Source organism: Mixophyes fleayi, chromosome 11 (assembly GCF_038048845.1).
Source record: "Mixophyes fleayi isolate aMixFle1 chromosome 11, aMixFle1.hap1, whole genome shotgun sequence".
NCBI lineage: Eukaryota > Metazoa > Chordata > Amphibia > Anura > Limnodynastidae > Mixophyes > Mixophyes fleayi.
The window spans coordinates 65,389,104-65,413,193 of NC_134412.1; the positions used below are offsets into that span (position 1 = coordinate 65,389,104).

The 24,090-nt window shown below is 40.9% G+C and overlaps 1 protein-coding gene across 1 annotated transcript in view; it reads right to left on the reverse strand.

Annotated features, from left to right (window-relative positions):
• Positions 1 to 12,379: 12,379 nt before the first annotated feature.
• LOC142106627 (5-hydroxytryptamine receptor 3A-like) overlaps positions 12,380 to 24,090 on the reverse strand; it is a 38,907-nt gene continuing 27,196 nt past the window's right edge. The window contains exons 10-12 of the mRNA XM_075189623.1: positions 22,303 to 22,507; positions 13,455 to 13,685; positions 12,380 to 12,648 (exon numbers count right to left, since the gene is read on the reverse strand). Coding sequence (XP_075045724.1) covers positions 12,380 to 12,648; positions 13,455 to 13,685; positions 22,303 to 22,507 — 705 coding nt within the window. The remainder of the gene's footprint in view (positions 12,649 to 13,454; positions 13,686 to 22,302; positions 22,508 to 24,090) is intronic.

Below are 24,090 nucleotides of genomic sequence, written 5' to 3' on the forward strand. Positions count from 1 at the left end.
TGCACTAATGAATCAGGCCTAATATGTTCATATTTAATTCCAATGATATAGCAGAGCCATTTCTATGTAAACATATTGTATAAGGTATTGTAGTAGACTTGTTTTTGGAGATTAATCTCCATCCACTAACCCACTCAGGTTTTCATGGGCTTCTAAATGGTCCGTATGAAAGTTTGCAGTATGGAGACTTGCCTTAGCATTGGTGGGCTTGGGTTGTGTACAAACAGTTTAGTCAACTAAGTCTACATATACAATATATCTATTTAGAAAATTGTATTGCTCAATCATATAGCACTAGCAGTAATATGAACATATTGCATTTTATTGCACCTATCTGTGACCGTGGTAATTTGCACATTTTTGTATGAAAGTTGTACATGAAATGTCTCTTTTGCTATTAATGAATAGCTGCAATAACCAAAATATGTTTATATTTAAAAATGAAATGCTACAGGCATTTTGCTTTGCTGTATGTATGGACATAATGGGCCTCATTTAGAATTAGACTTATGTAATTTTTCTCCCGTAAAATAAGCATTTCCAAACTGTGCATATGTACAAAAAATGCTTACACATACACCCATATATAGATTTTTACGTATTGTTGATATGGTGAGGTGGAATAGAGTTGAGCAAGGATCGGCAAGCATAGGCCAATTACAGTAAGGGCCTTTTCATGTAATTGTGACACAAATAGACATGTTCATATCCCCAGATATACCTTTAAGGAGGAAATGAACGGCTGGTGAAATCATATGCAATAATGAGGTTGATGACTTTCAGCAGCACTATATAGTGACTTCTGATTGGCCGTGTCACGGGCACTAGGAGTCTTTACCCAGGTATCACCAGATGATGGACTTACCAGAGCAGTATAGTTGGTAATATGGTACTCTGGTAGCGGGATGACCACGGAACAGGAGACAGCAGATGGTAAGAGAATGCTCGAGAAAAGTCTATGACTAGCAGCACTGGTAATAGGTAGATAACTGTACACGAGGAACTAGATGGACAAGGAAACGTGAGGGTAGTCAGTGGTCTGCGGATAGCAAGTTGTACCACTGCTATAGTGAGGAGGAATGTCCAGGAGTAACGAGGAGGTGGTGAGAGTCAGCGGTCTGCGTATAGCAAGTTGTACCGCTGTCTAGGTGAAGGAATGGAATCCAGGTGAAGGTATCAGGGGAGTCAGTGGTCTGCGTTAGCAAGTTGTACCACTGCTATGTGAGAGGATACTTGAAACTGGTGTCACAGGGAACAGGAGACAGTGGTCTGCATCTAGCAAGTTGTACCACTGCAATATATATGTGAGGAGGAGCACGAGGAGATGAATGCAATGCAGAGTATACACGGGCACACAGAACTTGATCCCACGATGATATGCACAATATAATAATAACAGAGCAGCACTGCACAAATATACAGAGTCACAATAACTATCCAGGCAAATAGGAAACACAGTCAAATGATAGCAATAATCTCAGTGGATAGGAACTCCGGAGGAGAACAAACTCAGTCCAGCTAGATATGCAATACACAAGCACAGTCAATGAGAAGTATGCATACCGCGGTTCAGGAGAGCAGGCTGTCAGAGAGACGTGCAGGGATACCTGAGCGGCTGAAGGCCGGCAGGAGGAGAGACCACTGGAAGATGGAAGCAGTAACCAAGTTGGTGCAGCGCACGGTAGGTAGACCAGCAAGAACAAAGCAATACTCAGGAAGCAGTAGTATATGGAACTGGACACCTGGAGAACACGGGAGAGTTGAGGCGGTCTGATAACCAGTAGCTGAGATGAAAGCAGCGGAGCGCTGACCCGATGAAGACAGGCGAGTTGAAATGAACAGGAACACTGTAGAAGCACGGAGACAGCGGATAGGAATCAACGGGCTGCAGACACGATGAACACTGGAGAGTTGAGGTGAGCAGGACTCTGTAGAAGCACGGAGGCAGCGGATAGGAATCAGCTGGTGCAGTCACGATGAACACAGGAGAGTTGAAGTGAACAGGATACTGTAGAAGCACGGAGGCAGCGGATAGGAATCAGCTGGTGCAGTCACGATGAACACAGGAAGGTTGAAGTGGTCTGGAAACCACAAACGAACAACAGGAATCAGCAGGAGCTGAATACACGAGGAAACACAGGAACACCTTCAGAGGCTCATGGAGAATGAGACTCCAAGATCAGGCAATGAGGTATAGACCACAGGTGCTTTAAATAGGGAGTGTTGCCTGATCAGCCAATTAACTAAAAGCAACAGGTACTGAAGGTTTGAAAGGGCTGCACATGCGCAGTCCCTCAGGATGGTGGATGACCATGGTTCCTAAACACACGAGAAGCGGCACTCACAGTCCGGTGAGTGACAGTACCCCCCCTTTTAAAGGTGGGCACAGAACACCTGGAACCGGGTTTGTCCGGATACTTGGAATAAAACTTCTTAAGAAGAGCTGGAGCGTTAAGATCTTCAGCTTTGATCCATGAGCGCTCCTCAGGACCAAAGCCTTTCCAATGAACGAGGAAAAGAAGAACTCCTCGCGAAATTTTTGCATCCAAAACATGAGTAATCTCAAAGTCCTCCTCTTGATGAATTTGAACTGGCCGAGGTGCTGACGAGGGAACGAGAAACGGTTGATGTTAAGAGGTTTGAGCAAAGACACATGGAAGGCATTGGAAATACACAGGTTCTTAGGAAGTAGAAGTTTGAAACAAACTGGATTTATAACTTGAATGATCCTATGCGGACCAATAAAACAAGGAGCGAACTTCATAGATGGAACCTTCAAACGAATATTTTTGGTTGATAACCAAACACGATCTCCGGTTTTCAGTGGTGGAATAGCCCGTCTCCTTTTATCTGCAAAAGACTTATATCTGGCAGATGTCTTCTTTAAACAGGTTTTGACCTGAGACCAAATATTTTTGAAGGTTTGGCAAACAGTCTCTACAGCAGGAACTTGGGTGGGAGGGAGGGCAGGAAATTCCGGAAAAGACGGATGGTGACCGTAAACCACAAAGAATGGAGTTTTAGAAGATGACTCATGGTACATGTTGTTATGAGCGAATTCAGCCCATGGAAGCAATTCTACCCAGTTGTCTTGGTTGGCTGACGAGAACATCCTTATAAAAGTCTCAAGAACTTGATTGACCCTTTCAGTTTGTCCGTTTGATTGAGGATGGTAGGAAGATGAGAGTGATAATCGTATGCCCAAGGTCTTACAGAGGGCCCGCCAGAATCTGGAAACGAATTGTACTCCTCTATCTGAAACAATCTCGGACAGACATCCATGAATACGAAAGATTTCTTTGATGAAATACTCAGCCAGAGTAGAAGAAGAAGGCAAACCAGTCAAGGGAACGAAATGCGCCATCTTCGAAAATCTGTCCACCACTACCCAAATAGTATTGCAGTTTTTACTAGGAGGAAGATCAGTAACAAAGTACATACTAATATGGGTCCATGGCTTGGACGGAATGGGTAGTGGTTGAAGCAAACCCGCTGGAGTTCTGCGGGGAGTCTTGAACTGGGAACACAATTCACATGCGGCTACAAAATCTTTGACATCTCTCCTCATAGAAGGCCACCAGTAACTTCGAGAGAGAATTTCAAAGGTCTTGCGTTCACCAGAGTGTCCAGAAAAACGATAAGAGTGGAACCACGAAAGGATTTTCTTCCTAAGAGCAGGAGGCACGAGGGTTTTCCCAAATGGTAGCACCTTAGTGGAAGAAGCAGCCAGAGAAACACATTTGGGGTCTAATATAGAGTGGTTGGGACCCTCTTCAACGTCTGAGGACGTCACAAAGGCTCGAGATAGAGTGTCTGCTTTTTTATTCTTAGCAGCTGGTTTGAAGGTTATGATTAACTCAAAACGAGAAAAGAAAAGAGACCATCTTGCTTGAAGAGGATTCAAACATTGAGCAGACTGTAGATATGACAAATTCTTATGATCAGTAAAAATTGTCACAGGATGACGAGCTCCCTCCAACAAGTATCTCCACTCCTCTAATGCTACTTTAATAGCCAGCAACTCCTTGTCCCCGATGGTGTAATTCTTCTCCGCAGGCAGAAGACCCCGAGAGTAAAAGGCACAAGGATGGAATTTTTGTTGCTCCGATCTTTGGGAGAGAATGGCTCCTAAACCAACATTAGAGGCATCTACCTCTAGGAACAAGGGAAGCGTCACATCAGGCTGTCGAAGAATGGGAGCAGAGGAGAAGGACTCTTTAAGAAACTGAAAGGCTTGAAGAGCCTCAGATGACCATTGCTTAGTATTGGCCCCTTTACGAGTTAGGGCCACAATAGGAGATGCAATCGATGAGAAATCTTGAATGAAGCGTCTATAGTAATTGGCAAAACCTAAAAAACGCTGAATTGCACGAAGAGTAGTTGGCTGAGGCCAATGTAACACAGCATTCACCTTTTCTGGATCCATCTGCAGACCAACTCCGGAGACAATATATTCCAAAAATGGAATCTGGGGCAACTCGAATGAACATTTTTCTAATTTGCAGAATAATGAATTTCTCCGGAGTCTGGAAAGAACTTCTGCCACATGTTGGTGATGAGAAGGCAGGTCTTGTGAAAAGATCAATATGTCGTCCAGATAGACGACGACACAAACATATAACAAGTCCCGGAAGATCTCATTAATGAAGCCCTGGAAAACAGCGGGGGCATTACATAACCCGAAGGGCATTACTAAGTATTCATAATGCCCATCTCTGGTGTTGAAAGCTGTCTTCCATTTGTCACCGGACCTGATTCTAATTAAATTGTAGGCACCACGAAGATCCAACTTGGTAAAGATCCGAGCTCCCTTAATACGATCAAATAACTCAGTAATAAGTGGAATGGGATACCGATTTTGATAGTAATGGCATTAAGTCCATGAAAATCTATGCAGGGGCGTAGTGATCCATCCTTCTTTTTTACAAAGAAAAACCCTGCTCCAGCGGGAGAAGTAGAAGGTTGAATAAATCCTCGCTGGAGATTCTCTTGGATGTATTCAGATGTAGCTTGAGTTTCAGGTAACGAAAGTGGATACACACGACCCCTGGGAGGAGTCTTGCCAGGTAGAAGATCAATCGGACAATCCCACGAACGATGAGGAGGAAGACGTTCAGACTGAGTTTTATCAAATACATCGGCAAACGAAGCATACTGAGGAGGAAGTCCCGGTGAGGAAGGTGAAATGGATGATTGCTGTATTTTAAGAGGAACGACTTGAGAGAGACAACGATGATGACATTCAGCTCCCCAAGACGTAACTTGAGGAGTGCGCCAGTCAATCTGGGGAGAGTGACATTGAAGCCATGAAAGGCCTAAAACAATCGGACTTGTAGTAACGGGAAGAATTAAAAATGAAATTTCTTCTTGGTGTAATACACCAATCTGAAGGGTTACTGGAGACGTACTCTGGGTGATGAGACCATTGATAATGCGTGATCCGTCAATAGCAGTCACAGTAATAGGTGTCTTCAAGGTAATCACTGGTAGGGACCATTGATTCATGAGGGATTTAGAAATAAAGTTTCCCGCAGCTCCAGAGTCAATAAGTGCTTGGGACTTAAAGGATTTGGTAGCAAAGGAAACTGTAACATCAAAAGCGCAGACTTTTAATTTCGTAGAACATGGAGAGGACTCCAGGGACGCTAACTTCACCTCTCCAGAACTGGTTAGGGCCTGGCATTTCCCGATTTTTTAGGGCATGAATTGAGCATATGTGTGGAATCAGCACAATAGATACAAAGTCTATTCTTTACTCTTCGGTCCCTCTCCTCTGACGTTAATTTGGAGCGTCCTATCTCCATGGGTATCACCGGAGATGAAGCTGGGCGAAGTTGAGGACTTGAGCGAAGAGGTGCTTTAACTGAAATTGTTTTTTCAGTCTCTCTTTCACGAAATCTCATGTCTACACGGTGGCAAAGAGAAATCAAATCTTCTAAAGAAGTAGGTAGTTCTTGAGTAGTCAGTGTATCTTTAATTTTATCAGAAAGCCCCTGCCAGAAGGCGGCAATTAACGCTTCAGTGTTCCACTGAAGTTCAGAGGCTAATATCCTAAATTGAATGACGTACTGGCCTACTGTACGAGAACCCTGACGTAGACGGAGGATGCTGGATGCAACGGAAATGACACGACCTGGTTCATCAAATACACTTCGGAACGTGGAAATAAATTTGGCACTATCCAGTAATAATGGATCATTTCTTTCCCACAGAGGGGAAGCCCATGCAAGAGCTTGTCCGGAAAACAAGGAAATGAGATAGGCCACTCTGGAACGATGAGTAGAAAATTTTTGAGGTTGGAGCTCAAAATGAACTGAGCATTGATTGAGAAAACCCTTACATGTTTTGGGGTCTCCATCATACTTTGATGGAGTAGGCAGGTGAAGCGTGGAAGCCGTAGACACCTGGGATGGCACTGGGGAAACGGAGGAAAGCACAGGAGCATCAACAGTAGCTGGGATATTTGGCCCAGATGTCCCTTGGGACACTAACGCCTGGTAACATTGCAGCAACAGCTGTTGGCGAGCATCCTGTTGTTCCATACGGGTAACCAGATGCTGCAGCATCTCTTTAGCTGTAGGTTCCGAATCTGGGTCTGTCATGGCCTGATCTTACTGTCACGGGCACTAGGAGTCTTTACCCAGGTATCACCAGATGATGGACTTACCAGAGCAGTATAGTTGGTAATATGGTACTCTGGTAGCGGGATGACCACGGAACAGGAGACAGCAGATGGTAAGAGAATGCTCGAGAAAAGTCTATGACTAGCAGCACTGGTAATAGGTAGATAACTGTACACGAGGAACTAGATGGACAAGGAAACGTGAGGGTAGTCAGTGGTCTGCGGATAGCAAGTTGTACCACTGCTATAGTGAGGAGGAATGTCCAGGAGTAACGAGGAGGTGGTGAGAGTCAGCGGTCTGCGTATAGCAAGTTGTACCGCTGTCTAGGTGAAGGAATGGAATCCAGGTGAAGGTATCAGGGGAGTCAGTGGTCTGCGTTAGCAAGTTGTACCACTGCTATGTGAGAGGATACTTGAAACTGGTGTCACAGGGAACAGGAGACAGTGGTCTGCATCTAGCAAGTTGTACCACTGCAATATATATGTGAGGAGGAGCACGAGGAGATGAATGCAATGCAGAGTATACACGGACACACAGAACTTGATCCCACGATGATATGCACAATATAATAATAACAGAGCAGCACTGCACAAATATACAGAGTCACAATAACTATCCAGGCAAATAGGAAACACAGTCAAATGATAGCAATAGCAATAGTCTCAGTGGATAGGAACTCCGGAGGAGAACAAACTCAGTCCAGCTAGATATGCAATAAACAAGCACAGTCAATGAGAAGTATGCATACCGCGGTTCAGGAGAGCAGGCTGTCAGAGAGACGTGCAGGGATAACTGAGCGGCTGAAGGCCGGCAGGAGGAGAGACCACTGGAAGATGGAAGCAGTAACCAAGTTGGTGCAGCGCACGGTAGGTAGACCAGCAAGAACAAAGCAATACTCAGGAAGCAGTAGTATATGGAACTGGACACCTGGAGAACACGGGAGAGTTGAGGCGGTCTGATAACCAGTAGCTGAGATGAAAGCAGCGGAGCGCTGACCCGATGAAGACAGGCGAGTTGAAATGAACAGGAACACTGTAGAAGCACGGAGACAGCGGATAGGAATCAGCGGGCTGCAGACACGATGAACACTGGAGAGTTGAGGTGAGCAGGACTCTGTAGAAGCACGGAGGCAGCGGATAGGAATCAGCTGGTGTCGTAACGATGAACACAGGAGAGTTGAAGCGAACAGGATACTGTAGAAGCACGGAGGCAGCGGATAGGAATCAGCTGGTGCAGTCACGATGAACACAGGAGAGTTGAAGTGAACAGGATACTGTAGAAGCACGGAGGCAGCGGATAGGAATCAGCTGGTGCAGTCACGATGAACACAGGAGAGTTGAAGTGAACAGGATACTGTAGAAGCACGAAGGCAGCGGATAGGAATCAGCTGGTGCAGTCACGATGAACACAGGAAGGTTGAAGTGAACAGGATACTGTAGAAGCACGGAGGCAGCGGATAGGAATCAGCTGGTGCAGTCACGATGAACACAGGAAGGTTGAAGTGGTCTGGAAACCACAAACGAACAACAGGAATCAGCAGGAGCCGAATACACGAGGAAACACAGGAACACCTTCAGAGGCTCATGGGGAATGAGACTCCAAGATCAGGCAACGAGGTATAGACCACAGGTGCTTTAAATAGGGAGTGTTGCCTGATCAGCCAATTAACTAAAAGCAACAGGTACTGAAGGTTTGAAAGGGCTGCACATGCGCAGACCCTCAGGATGGTGGACGACCACGGTTCCTAAACACACGAGAAGCGGCACTCACAGACCGGTGAGTGACAGGCTGTTTGCATACTGACCCCTCAAACTGTTAGTATTTAATTCACTAGCATTGCAGTTATTTTATATTACACTATGGCTGTTTATTCTCAAGGCTTAATTGGCATTTCCATTTCCATTTGAAGGATAAAACAAAAGATGTGGTGATGGTTGTATTTAATTTATATTTTATTTTTTATTTTTATTTAGAAAATGTGACTGTTCTATTTTTTAATATTTGTCAATACATTACTATCTCTTGTGTGCATGACACTTTCATACAAGCCACATCTCCACACTATTCTGGATGGTAAGTATACACTTGTTATGCCTGACATGCAGTACTATGCAAAAGTTTTACGCAGGTGTGGAACAAATGTTGCAAAGTAAGCATGCTTTCAAAAATAGAAATGTTAATAGTTTGTTCTTCTCATTTAACAAAATGCAAAGTGAACGAACAGAAGAGAAATCTAAATAAAATCAATAATTGATGTGACCACCCTTTGCCTTCAAAACAGCATCAATCCTTCTAGGTACACTTGCACAAAGTCATGGGTTTTGTAGGATTATAGTCAGGTGTATGATTAACCACCAATAATACCAAAGAGGTGACAATGATCACCATGTTCATGTGTTGCTTGAATCTCAATCATTAACTAAAAGAGAAATGACTGTCTAGGAGGCTTAAAACTGGGTGAGGAACAGTCAAACTCTGTTGCAAAGGTGAGGTTATGGAAAACAATTTTATGTCACAGGTCATATACCATGACAAGACTGAGCACAGCAACAAGACACAAGGTAGTTATACTGCATCAGCAAGGTCTCATCCAGGCAAATATTTCAAAGCAGACTGTTCTAGCTCTTTTGAAGAAGCACAAATAAACAGGCAATGTTAAGGACAGTAGGCTCAGTGGTCGTCAAGGTAACTGAGTGCATCAGATGAAAAACACATCATGCTTACTTCCCTTTGAAATCGGAAGATGTCCAGCAGTGCCACCAGCTAAGAACTGGCAAAAACTAGTGGGACACATGTACACCCATCTACTGTTTGGAGAAGTCTAGCCAGAAGTGGTCTTCATGGAAGAATTGTGGCCAAAAAGCCATACCTTCGACATGGAAACAAGGCCAAGCGACTCAACTATGCATGGAAATATAGAAACTGGGGTACAGGAATATAGCAGCAGGTGCTCTGGACTGACAGCCAAATATTTAAAATTTTTGACTTCTATCAGAAGGCAGTTTGTTTGCTGATGGGCTGGAGAGCAGTACAATAATGAGTGTCTGCAGGCAACAGTAGGGTGGAGATTCCTTGCAAGCTTGGGGCTGCTTTTCAGTAAATGGAGTTTTGGATTTGGTCAGGATTAATGGTGTCCTCAATGCTTAGAAATACAGGCAGTTACTTATCCATCATGTAATACCATCAGGGAGGTGTCTGGCTCCAACTTGATTCTGCAGAAGGACAATGACCCCAAACATTCAGCCAATGTCATTAAGAACTATCTTCAGCGTAAAGAAGAACAAGGAGTACTGGAAGTGATCATATGGCCCTCACAGAGCCTGGATCTCAACATCATTGAGTCTGTCTGCTTTCCACCCCACTGGAATGTCTACTCATCAGCCTTTGTCAAATGCTCAGCTATAGGTTTCAGTTTGTGATCTCTTTGACCATCAGTAGAACTATAAAGGTTAGAGCCAAGTGTAGAATCTATACCCTCTGACACTTTGAGTAATCGTCCTTCAAGTACACATTTAATGACAGTGACCTACCATGTGGATGTTATTTTTTTAATTTAATTTTTGTTTCTGAAAGGTTAATCCCAGATGTATAATGATATTGGTGTGGTATAGTTATGACCAGTGCCATAAGGCAAACTTATAATAAGTCTGATATAATATATTTTATGTAAATACTGTGATAAAGTTGTAACAAAGTTGAATATGTTTAATTATCAAAAGCTTCATGCTCAAATGTTCAATCTGTCCATCAGAAATTCCCCTAATCTGTCCAGTTTCAAACGGGCCCTAAAAACCCACCTTTTTCTTAAAGCCTTTCTGTCTCCCACTTAACTTCCTACCTTATCTTCTGCCTCTGTCCCCCTACTCTCCCTCTCTCCCCTGCGTCTCTCTGTCTGTCCACCCCTCCCCTTAGAATGTACGCTCCTCTGAGCAGGGCCATCTCTCCTCCTGTTTCCACCACTTCTAACTCTGCTCTCCAGCTACTTAGCCCTCCTCCTCGAGGGTCCTCCACCCCACGTCCACCCTCGCTCCCTCCTCCCCCCTTGGGGTCTCCCTGTCTTCCGCGCCCTCCTTCTTGGGCCCCGTCGTTTGCGGATCCCCCCTCCCCCTTCCCCGCCCTCTCTAGCTGTGCATTGAGCTTACTGAGTTGCTGTGTTTACTGTACTGTGGTGTCTCCCATTGTATTGTAATTTTGTTTGTCTCTGTACGGCGCTGCGGACGCCTTGTGGCGCCTTATAAATAAATATTAATAATAATAATAATAATAATAATAATAATCTGCCTAATTTGATATAGCTAAATGGCTATATGAGCAAGGAAACTGAGTATTTCTTACTAAAGTCTCATATTCATTTGAATTAGAACTAGTATGCAGGAAGAGTTAAATAACGTTGGGCCACTTCTTTTAAATTTGGTAAACAGACAGTCATTGTATTGAGTTCATTTGCAGCCTTTCGCCCACAAAGTGGTTCTTACCATGAAAATCGACATGAAAGTGAGTCTAGCAAAATATGTTACTTTTTCTGATTTGTCTTATGTGTCTTTATCACTGTAGTTTTTGCCAAACTTGTGTTCTACAATCACTGCTTTCTCACATTCACTGAGGTGCCCTTCTCTAATCATTTTAGCCAGAATATTAAACAACTGGGCTTATATTTTATACATAATAATGGGGTTTGCATTGTTTATTAGATGATGAACCATACGTATGTACAAGCACCACCTTTCTATATACTTTTTGCACAATTATCTATGTGTTGGGGAAGATGAACCTAGACTGTTAATTTGGTGGGTTTGGTTTTTGTACTGTATTTTTGTCATTGTATTATAGGTATGCTTAACAGCTATAAAATAACATAGCACTTTCTGTTTTGGTTAAGGTACAATTGCCCCATGTAAATCCCATATTTGAACCGGTATAGAACAATCTGCTTTGAACATAATATTGTTTTTAGATTTTTTTTAAGCGAGTACTTCAGTTTGATTGCATTATATTGTGTATAATAATATTCAGCATATTTATAAATGTTATTTGCTCTTTTATATGTCATAGCTCTAATACTAGCTTTGCTTCAAAACACTGCCTTTAGGTGTGGCATAGCTATCCACGCGATGAGCTATGGGAAGGTTGGGGCCATCCAATCACTGTCAACCAACACAAACTCTTTTATTTTCATTGCTTCCATTCTTCTTGACCCATAAACACATTGTTGTAACATATTTGTGACAATCCTCTGTAAGAACTTGCTCTGGTATCAGTCATACGTGGAGTTATATTTGTATAAATGTTATATGTTTCTAAATAGCATTTGTTATTATTGTAATTACTGCAGTGTAATTGGTTATGTATATTAATTGACACTGTATACGCCTGGCTTGGGATATGTCAGTTTGTTTCAAATAGCTATCTCTGAATGTGGAACTAGAGAAAGCTCAAAATATCCTCAATTACATTTGGAATAACAATAGATCCATTTGTACCTCTCTGCTTGGCTAAATCCTGCCCGATGCTGCATTGTTTTTAAATTACAAGTTTAGCTGTAACTCTATGCAAGCCATTTTTAGACATTAAACATGTTTCATTTTTAGATTTTTTTATTATTTATTTCTAGATTCTATATATGTGCATGCTTATACAGAAAAAAAAATATCACTTAAAAGTTGTAATTCTGTTTATACCTATGCTTAATGTTGAGTCATGTCATCTATTGTTAGTTAAAATAAAGAATACAGTAAAGTTGGTTGTGCTGTTTTAGACTAGTAAGACCAAAGAAATATCATGGTGAAAGTATATGTTATCACCAAGGCAAAATATGCCCGGAAGAGGAATGTGTCCAGGACATAGGCAACATGGAGCCACTCCTTGCAGATATCCTGGTCATCGGTCTTCTGCTGGTTCTCCCGGATGGACTCAACTGCTTTCACAATGCGGTCCAGCGCTTCCAAGTATTTTGTCTGTGCCAACATCTCTTGTGCTGGCAAATAGCTGTCATTTGACTTTCCATTTTTGTAGTCAGACAGTTTCTCTGGGTACAGAAAAACATATATGTCTTCATAAGTGCAAACCTATTTCAACAGCATATAGTAAAACACATTAGGAAAAGTGGTGGGTTATTTTTATAATATGTTTCTCTATTTAAAGAAGAACTACATAGCTTCACTTGATTATAAGTACCCAATGCAGTCTAGTTTGATGACCACTATAAAATACAACCCCATCTGTTGACCATTATACACAATATGGACAAAAGTATTTGACCACACCAGTTAATTATTGATTTGCGGTGTTTCAATCAGACCCGTTGCCAGAGATGTATAAAATCAAGCATCTAGCCATGCAGCCTTCATTTGCAAACATTTGTGATACAAAATTAGTCGTTCCGAAGAGCTAAGTGACTTCAAGTGTGGTACTGTGATAGGATGCCACCTTTGCAATAAGAAAGTCCGTGAAATTTCATCCCTGCTGGATATTCCATGGTCAACTGTAAGTGATATTATTAAAAAGTGGAAGAGAGGGGTCAACGACTGCTAAGGCGCATGGTGGGTAATAGTTGCCAACGCTCTGCTGATTCCATAGCTGTAGACAGTGGCGCACGCAGGGGGGATTTCTGAGTCCTTCCTTCTACACTCACTATCAGCAGTACTGTTAGATAGCTTGATGAGGACAACGTTCGGGTCAGCGAAAAAATATCAGTCATTTTATAATATATATATTTAGTATGCTTATCCAGATGATTGAAAACCTAATTTCTAAACACTCCACATCAACAAAATATATATTATGTTATATTATGATGTGCCTTTTTTATTTAGACACACTTGTAACACTTACCAGTGCTATTGTTCTCAGTCGGCCAAGATATCCCAGAATTACTGTTGCATGATGTACCAGGCTCCCACTTGTCCTTTATGCAGAGTAAAATGGTCATTTTTTCCAGTACCACTTTTTTCAACCACTTAGGAACTTCAGGACTGCTATTACGCTGATGAATTAATTTAACTATTAGGATGCTTTCTGCTAAACTTACCATAAGCAGCAGCATACATAGCACAAAGTAGATTCCTAAGAAGATAGTACAAAGAATTAGTAATTTTTATTATATAGACTAAATTTTAAACAAAAAGAGCCAATGATCAAATTTGTATTACTGCATTTTAAAAGTTCTTCAATCTATTTCAGTCTTTTATCGTATGCTGCCTTAATGCGGCATCATTGAGGTTGGGTCATAATGACCTGGGGCGTTTTAAATTACGTGTCTCTTTTTACTTAGTTATACGCCATTGCCAAACCTCTCAATAGTTAAGGCCCCTCCCTACCCGTTTCTAGCTACCACTCAGTTAGCCAGCGTCAGCGTACAGAACTAGACAGGTGCAAACTCCGAAAAAGTTATTATGACCCAACCTCAAGGTCTGTGCAATTATTTCATGCCATTTTAGTAGGTGATGCTTTATTTATTCTTTTGATATATTTTTAGATGTTCTATCAAAATGGATCCAGAAGATCAAGAACACCAACAAATTATGTCCACAATTCAAGAAAATGACCCCTGACTATTTTTTATGCCTTGCTAAATATGGCTGAAATCAATGTGATCACAATATATCAGTGGCGGATCCAGGGGGGGGGGCAATCGGGGCAATCGCCCCCCCATAGCAGACACTTGCTGCCGATGGCTGCACAGTATGTGCAGGTCCGTCCAGCCGTGACAGGCAGGGACAGTGTGCTGCCCGGCTGCTCTGGCTGTGTTTAAAACACAATCAGAGCAGCCGGGCAGCACACTGTCCCTGCCTGTCACGGCTGGACGGACCTGCACATAGTGTGCAGCCGTCGGCAGCCTAAGATGTTAGAAAGGGGCGGGGCCTAAATCGCCCCCCCTTATCTCGCCCCGGGTACAGCATTTTTCTAGATCTGCCCCTGCAATATATTGGTGTAATATTAGTAGTGTGTCACAAAAACAACGTAAATTCATCTATTTACTCTCCTAAACTAACACTTGAGCATACGCAAAGATGTATTTCGTTTACCAAGAGAAATGCACAAAAGAATTAGAGATTTCACTAGAGAAACTTCAAAGGATCCACCAGCAAAAATACCAGGAGTTCGAAACAAATGTCAAGTGTGTCCCGCTAAAAAAGATAAGACCGCTCAAACATGTCAAGCGTGTTTCAAATTTTATTGCCCGGACCACCCGATTTCATATTGCAGCGATTGTAGTGATGAGCGGGTGAAACTGATTAATTGTTATATTGTTTTAATTTTCAAAGATCTCATACTTAAGCCAACGAAAAAGTTTAATTTTAGATGAAAAGTTTATTTTTTTGCTAAGATATTAGCAATAACACAGAAGTTGTCAATTTTGTTGATTTTATTTTTTGAAGACTAAGTAGAAATAAAAAAAAGTTCCTTCTCTATTACCTATGAATTTTTTAAATCAAAATACCTCATTTAATAGTTCATTATTACAAATACACTAATAAACTTCTAAAATCATTCTTAAAATTTGTAAATCAGGCATAAAATATACCCAGCTCATAATAACCCACCTCAAAGTCTGTGTAACAACTTTCCACCTCAATGACGCTGGGTTAAGCATATAATTGAAAAGGCATAAAATTCAATTTTCTTAATTGATCCACACAACATACTTTTCAGGAGGAGGTTAAATATTGTGGGCCTATATATGGCCTCTAAGCACTGTCTTCCTTGCCACAATTATTGAGCCAAACTGAATGCCCTGGTCCTGCTTACTGGCTTCTCTGTGTTTTACCTCTGATCTGCCGGTCTCTTGACTTCTGCTCTGGAATAATAATCTGTTTCAGCTGCTGCATCTAAGGCACACTTCAATGTGCAAGTATCTATGCTCAGCATTGTTTATGCAGTCTCAGAATTGGCTGCATACTGCAATTTGCTCTCTGCATCCGTAGCATCCATTAAGATAGTTTTAAAGAAGCCAAGCAGGAAGTCTGGTGAGGCTGAGGCATCCACAGTCTCGGGGATATTTTTGAGACGAATGTTGTTCCTTTGCGCCCTATTTTCGATGTCTTCACATTTCTCGGTCAGAGATGAGAGTGTTGTCCGCTAGAGATCTGCAGATTTAATCTGTTTTGCTCTCCAGTGCATCTGTGCGGTCACCCAGCTCGTTAATATCTTTACGTAAGTCAGAAATCGCCTGGCGGAGTTCTGTGTGAAATGTTGTCTTGATGTCTTGATCCAAAGAGTTGATTAAGTGTCTCATGGCGACAGGCATTTCATCTTCTCCTATCTAAACTTGGCAAACTGTCTATCTGTAGTTGAGTCATTGTGGCGGTTTGCGACTTTTTTTGCTTCTTGTTTTTGTCAAAAAAGCTAGAAGCTTCCACGGAGGAGGTCCATTTTGTTCTGGTTGCCATATCCAATCAGTTATATCCGTGCTGGTTAAGTTGCTTAAGATAATGAGTTGACACCCCTACATAGGGTAATTAGTACATATTAGCTGGGACAAGGTTCAAGGAGAGAATGATTGTGAGTGGTCATACTGCAATGGCGTCAACAAACCACAAGTGGCGTTTTGTGGTACTCAGGTTGTACTACAGTTGTGGTGCTTGAGGACTAGATTATAGTTTATAGACTGATTTATAATTGTCAAGTGTGCTGCACTTGCAAGCATTGGTTAATCGCCGACACTCATTTAGCTTAAGCAACTGCCGTTTTCTGAGTGAGCACTAGGTGTCGGCAGTGCGTTGCACAAAAGATTCCAACCGGCAAAAGTTGTGTGGCAGGTATTAACCCTCCGTTGCCTGTATTCACTGTGTATTTGCAACTCGGTTGCAGGAGAGTCTCAGGGCCATCTTAACAACATTATGGGCCACCGGGCAAAGCAGTGCACCGGGGCCCCTAGATATAGATAGATAGATGTATACAGATACAGATATAGATATAGATATATAGAGATAGAGATAGATAGATGTACTTGCTTAGTGCACTTGTAGGTTTTTTTTTGCAGGTTTTTTCTTTTGCAGGATTATTTATTCTCATTAAGAGCCGTGCCTATGGGGCCCCCTTGCCCGTGGGGCCCCCGGGCAGCTGCCCATCGTGCCCAATGGAAAAGATGGCCCTGGTGAGTCTTTGAGCCAGTGGATGACACCTGTGTATAAGCTGTATATCAGCACATGCAGCCCCTGTGCCTCTAAGTTGGATGTGCGCACTGCAGGGTATACAAGTTTATGTCTATATAATTGGCCAAAGGGGAGCCAGAACGCCGTAGGTGCTTGCTGGTGAGGATGCAGCACCGATATTGTGACAGTAGCCGCACTTCTGGACTGAGCAGCAGAGGCGATCAGACAGGTGTAGTCGCATGGCTGGAGAGTCAGACAGGAGGTGTAACACTAACCTGTCTGTATTAGCGATGATAACTCAAGGGAGCCGGCTGTGCACGAAGTGCGGGTAGTTGTCTGGGTGTCTCCGGCTGTTCCCTGTCTGGTTAGTTGGTTAGTTGACTGGCCAGTTGTATTTCGAAGCCCCTGCTCTGCTGTAGTATCAGATGTGCTAGGCTCGTTCAGCGCTGTTTTTTTTTTTCCAGTCGGATAGGTGGGTCGCTCTGTGGGATTACTCTGCTGGTGAGTGAGGGACCTAATGGGGAGATGCAAGGGAGGCCCCGATCCATTTGCTTAATTTCAGGTCCCAAGCAGCGGTGGACATGGTCCCTGAGGGATCCAAAAGTTAAGTCCAGCCTGTTAATGCTCTTTGAGAACAGTTTGTCCCAGTTTTTCCCGGTGTGCCTTGATAATATAGCAGGAGCTGATGAAAAGCACGTCTGCTATAAATGGCTGCTAAACCACACCCCCTCATCTGCCCATTTTAGAAGAGATAACGGGCCTGAGTCATTAGGGAAAGTAAGGCAAAAAAAAGGAGTAATTGTTCTCTGGGACAAACCATGTTACAATGCAAGGAGTGCAAACTAGTTTATTATTTTGCACATAAGTGGAAAATTGGCTCCTTTTTCATGTAGCACACAAATGCTTGATAGCTTTATTTTTACACTGAAATTTAAAGTTGATCTAGGACATGGAAATACTTTTATCCCAACATAGATAACATTAGTCAAGACATATGTAGCCTATGTGACACCAAAATAGGTAGAGGTAGGGACATTGATCATGTGTATAAGTAACAAGCAGCTTATCATCAGATAGCAGCTGAATGGATAGACTCATACAATCCTCACTGTCAACACCTTCATCGTCAACCTCCTTATTATTATTATGTAGCTCAGCATCCAATTTTCAATTTCCAACTGACTCCCATAATACAATTCCTAATTCACAAGATACATCTATTCCCAAGACACAACTATACAGAAGTGGACCAAGAAGTTTGTATGCAGCATAGTTTTGCACAATTGGCTGTGAAGCAAGTGTTTGAAAGAGGAACTAAGTATGACAGTCAGCCTCCTGTTGCACAGCGGATCACTAAATCTATGACAGCTATATTAGCATTGGATGTGCATCCAATTTCTACCATCAATGCATCAGGTTTTAGCCAATTAGTTGAGGTCATGTGTCCTGGATTACATTTCACCTGAACAGCAATTCCTCAGCTGTACTGGGAGGATAAATAAAAACAAAAAGACCTAGACATCAAGCCATGAGATAGAGAGAGGAGGGACATTACCTTGCTCTAGCACATTGGAGAATCCTTGTTGTTTTATGCAAGCTACTCAAACCATTTGACTTTTTAGCAAATATTAGAGTGCCAGCCTCAATAAAATCATATCCCTAATAAAACTGCTGGAAAAGCAAATGGAGAAGCTGAATATGTAGATGAAACTTAGACATTCTGAAAAGTATGTCGGCCTTGTAGCTCAAGTTCTTAATTCACTTCACCAGGATCCAAGGGTTTGCAGCATCTTGAAATTGGATTACTGAATTTTTGCAAGCATGCTTGATCCTAAGTTTCAGTCATATGTAATGTCTTTCTTAACAATCGATACAAATCTTCAGGTGTAAACAGCTCCTTTTGAGCAAGCTGTCAGCTCAAGTCGCACGGGACATATCTCCTGCTTCAGGTTCTCCTAGAAATTCTGCTTCCAGAAACAAAACTTCCCTTTACTAACAGTCACACTGATGATGAGTGAACACAGTGCATCAATGTGAAAGGTTATGACATCTGGTGAAGCTTAAAATAAATGTGCAACTATATTGATACCTTTACCATGTCTCAATCAGATACACCTTGTATTAGTAGATTGGTTGAGAATGACTTTGATGATAAAGTAGAAATTAACATCTCAGACAGCCCCTTTGAACACTGGGAGGAATAAAAGGCAATTTGGAGTCCCTTGTACAAAATAGCTATGGTGTACTTAAGCTGCCCACTCTCCAGTGTGTACTCAGAAATAGTGTTTAGCACAGCTGGGAACATTGTGTGTTATAGTTGGAAGAAACTACTTCCCAAAAATGTAAAAAAAAACTGGTGTTCATCAAAATGAACTACAAATTGTACAAGGAATATCATTCTTGCAGTTTTATTAAGAAGAATTATCTTCTTGTCAGCCATCAAAACATTAATGTGTTAACAGGAGAAGTTAGACCCTATTAACAATAGTATACAACTGTCTAGCCATCTGTATGAACCTAAAGGTAGTTTGGGTTAATTTAAACAAATTAAACTCTGAGGTCTGCAATTTCATAGACAATCAAAATACATGTCTGTTTTTCAAAGTAAGAAATTTATGGAATAAAAATTGTGGAGAAGCACTGATATAGTCCATAATTAGATAATTAGTAGCCAAATGGTTTATTGGTAAAGATTTTCTTTAACCGGTTGCATCTAGTGAAAGTAACAGAAATGTTCCCAACTTAAGCAAAGCTTGCTCTAGCAGCCCCAATTCATCAATTGTCTCCTACCTACTATTAGTTCCATAGAAACTGAATCTAATTAAAGCAGTTCTTTACAGTAATTTACAGTACTTTAAACTGATTATGTTAGTATTAGCGAAAGGGAGACCAAGAACACAAAACAAGCTAAAATAAAAATAAATATAATAGTGCTTTGAATCATATTCGGAGAAAAGTGCTATATAAATAAAATAATTTTCTCCCAATAGTTTACTAATTTATTTTTTAAATTATTGTTATAGCGCATGTCATGAACGCACACACCATTTTTGTGACTTTGATGTTACTGCACTGGGTTAAAGAGGATTTCAGAACTCAATCTTACACTCATCTGTCACATAGTTTACAGATCTATATGAACCATACCCCAGAGCAGTTCTCTCATATACATTCACAACATAATCGCTGCCACCACCATTTGTATAAGGGTAATAGCACCCTATAACTCTGTTACACTAAAGTACATGCTGGCACACACTATCTGGTAACCAAGGGGTTAACACTTTACACAGCATTCAAAAGGTTAACACTGCCAAGCAATACTTATCTTCTTAAAAGGCTGATGGATTTGTTAGAGCAACAAGGATAAACGTTTTACATTTTAGATTTAATATAAAAAGGCTTTGGATATAATAAAAACATACAACATACAAAAATAAATCCAATACCAGTTAGAAAATAACAGCATTAAAAAAATACAGAGAATAGGACAATTACAAGCATAATATGAATTTCAGAGGTAAGGTAGGAGTGGGCAGCATCTTAATTTACTGGATTCCCCAATAGACTGACACCCAATAATAGTTTTAAATTTGTTTTAAAGGATCCACACTCTCTGCCTTAGCTCCCTCCCCGACCCTCACTTCTGAGATGTCAGCTAAAGAAAATCAGTGTGAATGCTAAGAAGGGTTCACAACTCTGGTAGTGTAAAACAATTTTTCTTCAGAACTTCTTCCCAGGAGCTTCACAGAAGGATAATGTCACATTCACTAACTAGGGCAGACCTGGCCAACCTGTGGCTTTTCAGTTGTTGTGAGACTACAAGTCCCAACATGCTGTGCCAGTAGATAGCCAGTGAAGAGCTGGCAGGGCATGCTGGGACTTGTAGTTTCACAACACCTGGAGAGCCACAGGTTGCCCAGGCCTGAACTAGGGTATGTGTTCAGTCAGTTACATACCACATATGAATAAGAAATATCAATCGCTGAGGGAGATATATGATTTCTCTAGTTTCTCTCATACTTACCTACTTTCTTCAGCTCCCTTCCGGGAGCCAGCCAGTGGAGGGGGGCGTGAAGGGGCGGGGTGGCCGAAATCGCGTCATTTCGGCCCCGCCCCCTGTGACGTCATGACGCAAATCGCGTCATTTGACAGCGGGGGCGGGGCCAAACGCCGCGATTCACCGGGAATCGCGGCGTTTGGGATCTAATTCTGCCCACTTCACTAGGAAGTGGGGCACTTCCTAGTGAAGTGGGCAGAATTCGGGAGATTGCCACACTCGCCCGGGAGTCCGGGAGACTCTCACAAAATGCGGGAGTCTCCCGGACATTCCGGGAGAGTTGGCAAGTATGGTTTCTCTGTATAGTTGGCACACCTTGTATGACTCAGATCACTGTGTTTAGATTGGCACTGAGATCTCTCAAAACAGGAAATATGAAGAAAAGTTTTAAAGTCTTATATCTTCTATATAAATACATAGGCCCTATGTGAGGAAGGCTTATAGCTTGTGTTCTTTGAAGCTGCATGAATTCTCTGGCAAATCGGCTTATGGATACCACTAAGGGGTATATTTACTAAACTGAGGTTTTGAAAAAGTGGAGATGCTGCCTATAGCAACCAATCAGATTCTAGTTGTCATTTTGTAGTATGTACTAAAAAAAATGATAACTAAAATCTGATTGGTTGCTATAGGCAACATCTCCACTTTTTCAAACCCGTATTTTAGTAAATATATCCCTAAGCCTCAAGTTCTTGCTATGTGACAAAACGAACACCTTTCAATACCAGTACCCCCTATGTCTTTACAAAACACACACACACACACACACACACACACACACACACACACACACATATATATATATATATCACACTTGCCAACTTTGGCAACATTGAGTCCGGGGGTAGGTGGGTGTGTGGGGGTGGGGGGAGGTGATTTGCATCCCTTAGCCCTGCCCCCTCCATTTAACTTTCCTAACTGGCCAGGATTCTGGAGGTTGCCCTGCTCTCCCGGATGTCCGAGAGGACTCCCAGAAACTTGGAAGTCTCCCAGACATTCCGGGAGAGTAGGCACCTATGATTATATATTTTTATATATATATATATATATATATATATATATATATATATATATATATATATATGCCAGGTGGGAAATTAGGTTATCAGATGGAAGTCCCCAGATGGGGCGACTCCGTTCACGTCTTTGACATACTCTCATTATACTCTTTAGATCACGCAGTTTTTAATTTGTTTTTAATCCATAAAATTTTAATCTGTTTTAAAATCCAAAGAGGAGTGGAGTTTCAAACAGAAAAAATAAATATCAAGGCCAACATATATTAGATAAATATATAGTATGTTATATTGGGATTTTGATGTGTCAGATGTTGTTAATTAATCACAACTGGGAAAACAGTTTGTGTGTTATTCTGTTTAAAAATCATTAAAACATTTTACTCATATTAACTGGCAATAGTATATAACAGCTGCTGTTGTAAATTTATTGTCATGCCTTAACTCCAATGTAAAATCCCTTTTGTGTCCACTACATGTGTGTATATTGCTCAAGTTTCTCGTCTCACCTATTAATGGAGCACCGGATGCAGGTAATGTATCCGAAACAATAATGAGGAAGACAGAGTAACCCAGGAGAAGGGTGATCTTGAAAGATATCCTCTCGCCACTCTCTGGAGGGAGGTAGAACCCAATCATGTCCATGATCATGAGTAAAACACTGGGGAAAATCAGATTCACAGTGTAGAACAAAGGTTTTCTTCTGAGAATGATCTTTTGGAACATAAATACAGATGAAGAAAGGTCAGAGGTAAGACACGTAATTTGAGGATTGACTATACTAAATTATACTGGTGAAGGTTGAGAAACTCTGTGATAGATTTTAATTGTATCCCAGCTATGTTTAGATCATTTTAATTATTTGAATCAATGTTTGTTATTTATTATATATGTTATTGTTATTTATGCTTTCAGAATTCTGTTCCACTTTCTAGGCTTTCCATATCTCAAACAGACATATTGGAAGAAAGCATCCAAAAATGTATTTTGGAAAAAATAAGTGTATGACGACAAAGGAAATACATCTAAAACCAAAATTAATGTCAGAGTCTTTCATTTGTTCTTAGAAGTGCACATAGTTACCATTCAAAATATCTTGGAATAAAATAATGGTTTGATTACATGTCATATAAGTAGCATAAAATAAATATTTAAAAACATTTTACATAAGGCGATGACATATTAAGTTATTGAATTTTTGAAGGGATTTTGAATAATATTCAGAATTTAGTGATTTATAATTTAGTGATTTAATGATGTTTCTGGTTGACTCTTGGTAGACAGCCCTCAGTGAATATCGCTTTTCTAAAAAGTATGTTTATGGTTTTTTTTCATATGCTATCTGTTTTAATTTTATTATCATAATACTTTTAAACAAGTGAACAATATGACATTTAACTCATTTTATTTAAAAAATACATTTTTAACAGCATTTTTGGGATTATTTGATCAAGTAAGATAAAGTGGTGAGAAAATAATATGGAAAATAAAGTAGAAAAACACTACCATGGACCAATGTTATTTAATGAATTACAAAGCAATTATTATTATTATTATTATTATTATTATTTTATTTTAAGTATTTTTAATCAGAGATTTTGATGTTTAATAGTTATGTACATCCAAAATATTGGTTATTTCTTATGTTGTTAATATTCACTCATTTCCAAACAAGTCTAGACATTTTTAAAGTAAATACAAAATTTCCTACTCTGCAGGAATGTCACATGGTTTCCACACTCACTTGTTGCCACAAAAGGTGTAATCAATTCATACCAAACCTCTTCTTTTCATATCCTTCCTCCACATCTTTTGGAAAGGAGGAATGAAGAGTAGCAGTAATATGTTAATTTCAGATAAGGCCAGATGTACAAATAGTGATCAAAAAGCATTGATTGACTAACCAGTATTTCTATGAAGACTTGCTTCTCTGAGTAGCAGTGCATTTAGGAGGATTAAATTGCTCAAAATATAGCAACATGCCCAGACTAAACAATAATTACTGTACATTTAGTGTCACTCAGGTAACCATCTAAATCTTGACACCTTGAATATACAAGCCGCATGGATGCATTGCAGTATTGCAGTTGACTTAGATGCATGCTGCATAAGAACAATTGCAGGTATCTGAATTAAATGGAATGCCGCTTTATATCATGTTTATTTTATATATGTTTATTTTAAAAGGCAACCCAAGGTATAATCAATTATTTTTTGAAAAAAAATAGGTTTGTGGTATTGGCTGGTTGGTTTATGTGTACTGGGAGAGATTATGGACGATCTTTGAGACGCAAGGG